The sequence below is a fragment of the Triticum dicoccoides genome, chromosome 7B (genome assembly GCF_002162155.2).
Source record: "Triticum dicoccoides isolate Atlit2015 ecotype Zavitan chromosome 7B, WEW_v2.0, whole genome shotgun sequence".
Lineage (NCBI taxonomy): Eukaryota > Viridiplantae > Streptophyta > Magnoliopsida > Poales > Poaceae > Triticum > Triticum dicoccoides.
In genome coordinates this window covers 672,066,960-672,077,962 of record NC_041393.1, presented here as the reverse complement: position 1 = coordinate 672,077,962, position 11,003 = coordinate 672,066,960, and the positions used below count along the sequence as shown (strand labels likewise).

Here is an 11,003-nt window from a genome sequence, read left to right as displayed (position 1 = left end):
TAGATGTGTAGTATAATTTAGATGTGTACTTAATTGAGTTAGATTTTGTTAGATTTTTTTGTTAGATTTTTTTTGTAGTTCATAGATTTTTTTGTTAGATGTGCAGTAATTTAGATGTGTAGTTCATAGATTTATTTTCATATTGTGTAATTTGTTCATATTTTGTTATTTTTTTCTGTTAATAGATCTTTTTGGTGATATTATTGTTGAATATGAATGTTTGTATGTTCGTATATATGCAAAGATCGAATATGTCAATTTTTTATGATTTTTGTATATGCTCATATTGTGTATGTATAGGAAAATTGTGCATGATCAAAGTCATTTATGAATATGTTCATATTTAGAATAGAGGAAAAAGGAAAATAAGAAGAGAAAGTGCTTAATATAATTAGTTAGAAAAATAATAGAACTGTAGTTAAACTAGTTTATATTTAGTAAGTACTACTTTATTTTATTTATAGTAAGTGCTTCATATATAGTTGAACTAGCTAGTTGACTTAATAATTCTATTTATTTAACTATATATAGAAATAGTTTATTTTTAGTAAGTACTACTTTATTTATTTATAGTAAGTGCTTAGTAGTTGAACTAGTTGATTTAATTAATAAAACTATTTATTTAACTATATATATAAGTAGTTCCCGCGTCGACATCGACGATGCCTATCCCGCATCCTCGTCGTCATCGACTCTCGGCGGTGGAGGCCTGCTTGATCAGGGCCATGTTCGGGACTGGGCTCCGTCGGGCTGGTATTGGGAGGTGCTACCTTCTGGGGGACGTAGGTAGGTGAGGAGGCAGCCCGTTGTTGATCCGATCCTTGTTTGGTGGCGGTCGCGTGGGCCAGTGATGGTGCTGAGGCTTTCTGACACCGCGGAGGTGGTACGTCACCATGTCAGCGAGGAGGACGAGCACGTCCGTGACTACATGGTCGCGTTGGAGGGCAGGTTCTTCAGGGATCTCACTGGAGCTACGATCCTGTGATCGTTCCTTATCTTTGAGTGTCCACCGCCCGCGACGATACCCGTCGGGTGCTATAGTTCTAGCTGTATTAATTAGCGATGCTATATGTATGATAGTATTCGAGGAGTATTTGACGATGTACGGACACAAGAGATGATGTACTTTTGGTTATAATTGAATGCATGCTAATTTGAATACTAGTTTATTTTACGATTTAGTTTTGCTTATTAAATGTTCATATTGGAAAAGTACTCCTACTTTGAATGCTAAAATTGAAGAGCACTCTATGCAGAAATTTAGGAGCCCCCTCCATCATCCACGATGTCGTGGGGGTAGCTTCTCCTTCATTCCCGTGTGCTAGACAATTCGGTGTAACAATAATGCACTTGGGAATGAAAGAAGGAGCTACGTACCATCACCGATAGTCAACCCGTGATTAATAATAATGATCTAATTTAGGTTTTTTAGTACATATATTTAATTGTACAAGTTTAATATTTGAATTATGAACTTAGGCCGGAAATGTCGTACTCGAACGACGAAAACCGCCCGGGGGAGTGCGACTGGTGCCACGACAACCGAGTTATGTGCGACAGGTTCATTGAGCTGGACGAAGATCGCCGCTTCAGCATTAAGCTCGAGGAGACCTTCGATGCTCATACGGTACACAACGACGATAATAGTTTTTTTCGTAATTAAGCACGACTTCAACTATTTTAACGTGTATTTTTTATCTTTTCCAATTCGACTAGCTTATCCCATGCTGTGCAAGACGTTATGTCTTGGAGAGGATGGGTTTTGAAGACCATGAAGTATGGAAACCAAAAAAATTCTCCTAAGGACCCATCATGGTGTGGATTTTCAAGTAAAGCTGTACAATGCTGAGAGTGTAACCCATTTTGGTTGCAAAAATTGGAAAGCACTTTGCAAGATGTATGGTTTTGATGAGGGTATGCTTATCACCATGGATCTTGGTGATCCTACAATCCAGCAAGACAATATGTGCATTTGGGTCCCTGTGGATACATCTCCAATTCTTCCCCCATGTGAGCTTAACATAGTTATTAACTAATTTATATTGTTTATTTCAAAATAGTTGACAGCTTGTTTCCATTGACAGCTTATTTTTATTCTTTAAAGAATGTGCGGAAAATGGTAGACAAAACCCACTACACCGATGGCTCCGAATTAACTTATAAGGAGAAAAATCTTCTAATTGCATTTTGTACTGATCTTGAGAATTACAATGTCCACAATCGAACTCCTCAACATTATGGTACGTGCGACTAGTGCACATGTTGAACTACGGTAACTACCATGGAGATACCCTGATAAGATTTTTTTACTATTACGACATCCCTGCATCTTTTTAAATACTTCTAAAACTAGTACATCATTGCTAACTACGAAGTTATTACTATATTTTTCAACAGATAATCCCGAATGATTGTGTGCCTCATCTGATGTATACGCACGGTCGCCTTGATGTTTTGAACATACAACCAGGTCGTCCTACAAATCTCAACTGTACATACTGGATTTCTAAAAGAAGTGAAGACATGACAATCAAAGAATGGAAAAAATGTATGGACAGTCGTAAGGAGCTTCTTGCAAGCAAAAGGAGGCGAAGCGCAATAATTGGAGACAGGATGATCTCCATTCTTCATAATTGAGAGTCAGGGTCTATATTGTTTTTATGCTATTTTACCTTAAGGGTGTTTAGGTCCTACCTGATTCTGATGATCATGTGCTAAGAACAATTATGTAGGGTTGAGTTCAATGACTATGAGGATGATGATCGTATGACTTTTTATTAATAACGAGTAGAAGTTGTATGATGATGCATGATTAGTAGGACTTGTTATTATATATGATGATGTATGATGCGAGCATGCATGAGTTATTATATATCAGCGGGTGAAATGAACATAGTAGTAGCGTTGGTAAACCAAGGACGAAGATATAAGAGAGGACACTTCTCTCTATTAGCTAGCTAATAACAACCTAAAATTAACCCCCCAAACCCCTAAACCAGCCACTTTTTAAAAAAAAGAGAAAAACCTCAGCTGCTGACACGTGGAAGCCTTTTGATCCCGGTTCATGTCATCAACCAGGAACAAAGGCCCCCTTGCCTGGGCTGCTCGCAGTGGCCACGTGGAGGCCCATCTGTCTCGGTTCGTGTTAGAACCGGGACTAAAGGGTGGAGGCATTAGTAACGACCCTTTAGTCCCGGTTCAAGAACCGGGACAAAAGGCCCTCACCAACCGGGACAAATGCCCTGTTTTCTACTAGTGATATCGTACCCCCTCCCGCCCCTACCCGGCAATCTCTCTCGAGATTTATAAGAGATTCATCAAGAATGCCCCCATTATGGATGTGCATTAATTCTGATCTCATCTACCATTCTATATGTGCACGTTCTCTTGTGTGAAAGTATTGAATCCTTTGACACTAGACAACGTGACATATAGAAGGGTAGATGAGATCAGGAAAAATAGGAACCATTATTTTCTGCACATTCGAAATGGCGCCATCTTATTAAATCCCTTGTTTGACATTCCTGAGAGAGGCGGTCCGGACGTCGGACATTCATGAGAGAGGCGGTCCGGGCCAAATCCTAGAAGCGTTGCCGAGGCCACCCCAAATCCTAGAAGCGGCGAGGCCATCCAAATTTACCAAGTTAAAAGAGTGTTGTCGAGGCCACCCCAAACCCTAGAAGTGTTGTGATTAGCTAGCTAGGTCTATGTTTGCCACTATTAATATATCCATCTCTCATTTTGTATATTAATTGTCATGTTGTAATATTTGCAGAAACTATGGATCAACAAAGAGACTTTGAACAAGAAGAGATATTGGAGGAATCGGGCGATGGGGGGAGGAGGGCGCGGCAGAGAGGAGGTAGACTGGCGGCAGGGAGGCGGCGGATGGGTGGGAAGCGCGGTCTCTTGACTCAGGGTGGTTTTTTTTGTCAAGCGCATCCACGGGTGGGGCAGAAATTTGAAACGTTTTTTCCACTTGTTTACTGGACCACGGGTGCAATTATCAAAAGTTATAGGTATTTTTCTGCAAAAACGCCAATGACGTACGACCCAAAGCAATAAGTACTTTATTATAAGAGAAAGATATGCACAGTCCTCTGAGAAACATTGCACGGTTGGAGAAATAAAGAGAGAAAAAAGGGGTGCAACACGTGTCCTTGGCTATCAGATTTTCATGCGTGTATTTGTCGTGTGTTTTAATGTAATCGATTTTGTGGACAAATTTCCGACGTGAACGTCCTCCAGAGCATGGTCATCACCCATATTGACGAATGCTTGATTGCCCGTGCATGATGATCGTTTTCTATGTTGGCAAGCATTATTAAAATATTAGCATTATTAAAATATTATTTGAATGATGAAAGGATCACATGCTACAAGTATTGCAATGACGTGCATGCTCGATTGCGCAAGGATATTTAAGACATTGTACCTATGAAGATAATTTTCTTCTTCCCAATCCTTGCCCTACTCTATATCTCGGGCACCGACCCTCCATGCCTCGACATGCTATTCTTCTGATGGGTGTGATGACGGCCTGCTGATCGGCGGTTTGTTACAGTTTTAGCCCGGTTATCCGGTAATTTACTGCGCAACTCTCTTCTGTTTAATTAATGGATGAGAGAAATGTTTTGCATCGTTCGGAAAAACTACCTTGATCATCAACAGTCGGCAATCTATTCCATTCCCCCTCCCCCCCATCCCCACTGCCCCCGGTTCAACATTCCCTTGTGTAGGAGTAGCTCCAACTCCTAATATCAACAGACAAAATTCTGTGAAAGGGCTCAAGGATTCGCTATAACCTTGGAATTACTCGCGGAGAGGAGAGTCGCAAAGAGTGTCGTACCCTGACCTCCAAACGTATTCTCATGTTTGGTACTCGTGATTAAACCAGGATGCCACAAGTATATTGTTACCTGCCAAGTGCCAACAACCTCAGATGCAGAGCAAGAGAGGCCCCACTACAAACATGTAAATATGTGTGGACAATCCCCTCATTTATTGATCGCTCATCGGTCTACATGCCGCCGCTGGATCTAATGACGGTACTCATAATAGCAACTTGCCAAGCGAGTAAGCCAGCAAGGCCTTGTTTCGGTCGGCCAAAACCAAGGGGTACACCGGCGACGTGTACATAACCGGCCCTATGAACCGATCCCTGCAACTATTCAGGCTGGCCAACGCGCTCAGGTAGTCGTCGTTGATCCCCTTAAAGAAGCAGTTCGGCAGCATCACATCGAGGGTGTGGTAGAGGGAGTTCAACGCCGCGACGTAGTCGGTGAGGCACGCCCCGTAGAACGCCCTTTCCTGAACGGAGATGGACGCGTTCTTCTGGAGCTGGTAGGTCAGCGTGTGTGACGTGGCGACCGTGGACGCCACGGCGGCGCTTAAGACGAGGATGGCGTACGCGGTGGTCTCTTCTTTGTGCGACGGAGATAGGTCGATGTGGCCCTGCTGCATGGTCTTGATACAGAGGTCGTAGATGAGCTTCGTGCCGCAACCATGGTAGCAGGTCGCCACTGCGCCGTTGTACGGCACGCCGGGGCACTTGAGGCGGCCGGTGACGGACACGCAGAGGGGTGCAAGGATGAGGAGGAGAATGATCTTCATTGTGGCTCTAACTTAATTAGATGTTCTCTGTGCGATCGAGGACGCAAAATATTGCACTATTTGTAGTATGTGTCCTTCAATCCTTCAAATCGTATTGTAAATGCATATCTTTTATTGGTTTGAATTGATGAAAGATATGGATAATCACCTTTCAAATAGTGTGAATCCAACAACCTATATTGCTACAATGTATTTAGCGTGTAATTAATAACATGAAAAATATAGAATATCCATGTAATTAATGTGTACGTGATATCAAAACAATTTTTTTGTTCGCTGGATGCCAACAGAACCTCGCTTTGGTGGCAGTGCCCAGTACATGTAGAATTTCTATCCTTCTATATGTCTACTAAAACTATTTAAGGTCACTATGTAGTAAATTCATCATACTATACGTCCACAGAAACCATTTAAGGTCAAAAGTGACAAGTAAAACCACATGCATCTTTTTGGGTAGTCTAACTTGACTCTCTTACTTTTATCTCATAAATGTATCATCCGTGCTTTTTATATGGAGTGTATATTCTGGAGCAGTTGTTGGTGTTAGGGATGCGTTTATATATGGGATAATTGCATTAGCTATTTCATACGATCGACATGCAAGGATTTTTCTTCTTTAGTATAACTCTCTGTATTTCTTATTTCTTTTAGTTTTCTAATAATACATCTATATCTTCACCAATATTTTGCAGAATGCATTTCCACAATAGAGATGGCCAGACGGGAAATGGATGAGAACGAGAAGAGGAGCCCTCGGAGGTCCCTTCCCCACGCCCCTCCCCGTGCGGTGGCGCCACCCCGCACCGGGGAGCCCCCGCCCTCCTCCTACAGCCGCACCTCACTTCCTCTCCCCTCTGCCGCCATCGCCCATGGCGTCACCGGGCAAAGCCCTTGTGGCGTGGCGGCGACGGCGGTTTTCTCCTCGGATCTCGATCTGGTTGGGAGGCGGCGCTCCTTTCTGGCCAGATCGGCGGCGGTGGCGGAGATCGGCGGCGACATGGATGTGGTGTGGCGGCGGCGGTGGAGGACGGCACCAGCAATGGCAGATCTGGCCTTGACTCAGTCAGGTTGATTCGTTGTGCTACCGATCTCAATCGCCGTCAGCGGTGCACTGCTCCTGGACTTGATCTGCATCACGAGGATGTCTGGGGTGCCGGCCCTAGGATTGGTGGTTATGGCCTTCTTCTTCGTCGGAGTTGGTCGGTCGGCGGCGGCGGAACATGACCGGTGGCAGCGGCAATATCCTGTCTGGATCCCGGGGCGACGACCCTGGATGGTGGCAGCCGGTGAAGCTAGGGCTTCCCGCGGCGGCATGGCGTGGTGCAGTCCCTGTCCAAGGCGCATCTGTGATGGCGATCTGATCTACGGATTGGTTCAGATCAGACGGTGATGAGCACGCGGGATCAATCTCGGCGGCTCTCACAGCTTGGCGAGGCGGGGTGGGAGCCCACTCAAGCAGTGGCCAGTGTGCCAGGGCTCCTACGGTGGCACTGCTATTGCAGTTGGTCACCGGATCTAGGTGGCTAGATCTGGGGCTTTGAAGGCGGCCGAGACGATGCATAGGTTGTCGGGTGGATTACTTGGGACGGATCCGGGTGAAAACCTGGTCTTCGGTCGATGGTCGGAGCCGATGATGACGATGCCCTTATCATCGTTTCCTTCATGAAGGCATCATCAAGGTGAAGCTCCCAGCTCCACTCAATACCCCCGGGGGAAACTCTAGATCAGCATATAGGATGTTGGCGACAATCATGTGTCTTACCCTCTTGGGGGCGGCATTCTTGGAGGTGCACTCGGTCTCGCGGGACCAGCGGACGGATTCTTTGGTGGAGCAGTGCTTCATCCTACACATTGATGACGACGGATCTCGACGGCGTGGCGCAGTGCAGATTCGGAGTTCGATGTGCGAGATGGACTCATGCAGGAGGTTGACACTGTTTGGCGTCGTGGTGGCATCGATGGCAGAGAGACTTGGCACGGTAGATGCAATAGTACAACTCCGAAGATGGATTGGTGGTAGGTGGCTGCGGCGGCCTCATACTGGCAGGCGTCCTAGTTGAGGAGTGCGCCGGACTGGTAGGTGCCCCATACCCGGCAGGCGTCCTGGTTGGGACCTCAGGTATTAGATGTTTAGGTTTGGCTGCGAGGTATGTTTGGTATTAGGCCGAGACTATCAGCATCCATTCATCAACTGGATAGGAGTAGCGACAGATGTTGCCTAGACGGTGGTTTTAGTTTTACTGTTGTATGACTTTGTAAGGTCTTGTATGAATAATTAATAAAGTGGCCGCATGCATCATCCAGATGCAGAGGCCGGGGGTCCTCCTCCGTTTCTAAAAAAAAGATGGAAATGGATACATCATTTTTGTCCTTCAGTGAGCAGCTGAGGAGGAGCTCCTCCATGCTGATGATGTGGAAGATAGATACCCTGCCCGCAATGCTTGGTTCTGGCTTCATATACATGTAAGTACCCGTCGGTTCATTACTAAATAGCATATTAGAAAGTGTGCAGTCTAAATTTGGCTCATGCCATGCAAAAAGACTATTCAGATTGTTTTCTTGAGAAATGTGAGTATTCAAGTTGGTTAGATGAAAGTGTATCATCATTTTTTCATGAAAAATAACTTCATGATACCATATTTTAGTGACTTCTTATGCCATCAGCAACTGCAGTGGAGAAGAAGCCAGTTCACCACATGATGTTTTATTTTGTTATTGTTTTTTATAACTCCCTGTTGCATGTATAATCACAAAAAAAAAAACACCTCCTCTTCACCATCCAAAGTTCAGATCTTGCACAAGCATCCCCTGGGACACATGCTTGTGTACCTCAATTAACTTTGTTTTGACTCAATAACCTCCTCAGATATACGTGAAAATGAAAAGGACAAAAAACATCATTTGGCAATGAGTCGAAAGAAGTGTGCAGAGTGGAAACAGAAAACACTAACTCATAGGAGCCAAGTGCATGCTTGCTTGTTTATAATGCTATGAAAAATAAGGCATGCTACATTTTCTTGCACTTTACAAATTCTTCTCTTTTCAAACATCTTCTTTAGTTAATTGTTGTTGTAACACAATGATGTAAGTACTCGTCACTTCTCACCTTTTGTGAATGATGATTTTCTCACAATTGTTCTTTGCTGATATTTTGGGTACAGAAACGGTTCATTAACTTGTGTTAAGTGACATTTATGTGTAATGATACTTGCATCTGTGTGTTTTTGAAGAATGGTGAAAAAACATTTTAGTGATTAATTGACTGTCCCAACAAGGGGATTCTAAGTTTGATTGGCTCTTACTTTAATAATATGATCTTCAAAGTTCAAATGGTTGTATATTTATTCAACCCATACTTTAATAATATGATCTTCAAAGTTCAAATGGCTGGAACACGACTGGATCAAGCGAGACTGAGACCGATGGATGAGAGAAAGAGATCAGAAAAGGAATTCACTCCTGACCACCTCATACATACATGTGTAAGAACTTCACCTCATACAGAACAAAATCATACAAGAGATATGTATGAGGTGATAAGCACTTACACATGTTGTTATCCAATATAAAATACTCCTTGTAGCTATATAGGGCTCTTTTTGTATTCTAGGAAATTTTCAAATTATATTTTACTAGGGATGTAAGCATCAGATGCTAGATATGTGATCTACTGATCTGTGTGATCTTTAGAGATTTCAAACTTTTAGGATTCAACCATCAGATCATATGATTGTGGTTATCAAATTCCTGGGAAATACATACCTTTGATCTTAGTTTTATAGGTAAATTAACATGATCTCGTTTTTATCATGCGGACAACATATTATGTTATACAAGGTGATCCACAACATAGCTTGCAGCCTCAGAGAGCCCAGGAAGATGTGGAGATGATTATAGCTTGAAAGATTCTTAGTTTTTAAACTGAGTGGTCATGTAACATACAGTGGTAACAATGAATTCTTGCTCATTTGGTAAAACTTACATCGGAACTTGTCATGCTAATTAACCATTGGTTATCTGATGATTAGCGCTGCTAATTAGTTATCTACCTTCCATGTGGCTCTTATTATTGTTGATCAAGTGAATTGGTTATTGTAAGTAGTTCAAGCTGATTGAAAGTTAATGTGGTTGGTTGTAAGTAATGATGACGTTGGTTGAGTTGCTTTACCATAAGTACATGTGTGTACATTTCTTGGACTATTGTGAAACAAACCACTTTCTACAGTTTCCAAATGCTGATGTTATCTGCACAAACGAACTATGAATCCATGTGCTAAAAACAAGATATGTTTTCATACAAGGATAAGCGGGGTGAGTGTGATTGGCCAAATTAACATAACTCAGCTATTATTTGGTACTGCTCAAGAAGGTCGCTGATCTTCTTAGCTGACAATATCAATTAGACTAATTTATTGTACTTTTATGAACATGGAGTTTGCGAATCACCTCCGTGTTTTTATTGAAGATTAATATGTCTATAATATATGCAATGTTAATTTTTTTGGACATTTAACAAAATATGAAATAAGCAAACATATAGTGGTCAAAGTTGACGAAGTAGAGTTAATGGCACTTTGGTTTTTGATCAATGCCTATATCTTTGTTATCCTGTGGCAACGCACGCCAAACATGCATATCTTAAACAGCAATTTATGACCTTTCGTTTTCGTTCTTATGATATAATATAAAGTTCAGTGTTACTTTCATTCTACTTTATGGTAATGATGTGTTGGATACATTTTAGTGTACAACCCATAGCCTCAACATTTGCACGGTAGCTTCACGCCACCGTCTCGCCGTGCTCGCACGGCAGCCCGGCATCTCGCCTTCTTCCCATGCACAGCTGAAGCTTCATTGGCCAACATACACTTCCCTAGACAATCTAAACTACCTGCATTACTAAAAACAAGCATGCAGAAACATTGAAATCAAGATTAAGTCCTAACACCCTGCTCGCATGTGACCGCAACAGCGGCCAGGCCGTGGCTGCGCCAGCTCGTCCTCTTGTGCTTCCGCACACGGCGGTTGCAGCGGCTTGCATCCCCGCGGCTGGGCTAGACAGGACGCGGTTGCGGCGGCATCCAGCATGCTCGCCCGCCTACCCTCGGGCCAGCACGCACGCTCGCCAACGGCGAACATATAAGCCAGCACACTACTGCGGCAACCCGTCAGCGCGCCCACGGTTGCATGCGGTTGTGGCCAGCAGGTACACGCGATGGCTGCGCGAGGTCATTAGGCGCCTTCCCTAGGTCAGCGCCTCCCCCACCATCGTCTATGCTGTCAGCAGCCTCCTCTGCTCACCTCATCATCGTCGCGAGGCACCTCCTCCCCTGCGCTGGCATCGTTCCATGCTCCACGTGAGAGAGACGAGAGAGAAACAAAGATTGGGT

General features: G+C 43.6%; 1 protein-coding gene across 1 annotated transcript; it reads right to left on the bottom strand.

Moving 5' to 3' along the window:
• Positions 1 to 4,888: 4,888 nt before the first annotated feature.
• On the bottom strand, positions 4,889 to 5,613 carry LOC119339357. The gene has a single exon (XM_037611456.1). It carries the CDS (start codon positions 5,611 to 5,613, stop codon positions 5,053 to 5,055), a length of 561 nt encoding a protein of 186 aa, XP_037467353.1. The 3' UTR covers positions 4,889 to 5,052.
• Between the last annotated feature and the right edge of the window lie 5,390 nt (positions 5,614 to 11,003).

What these genes read in the sequence shown, in the direction of transcription:
- LOC119339357 (XM_037611456.1), bottom strand. Translation starts at nt 5,613, where the DNA reads ATGAAGATCATTCTCCTCCTCATCCTTGCACCCCTCTGCGTGTCCGTC.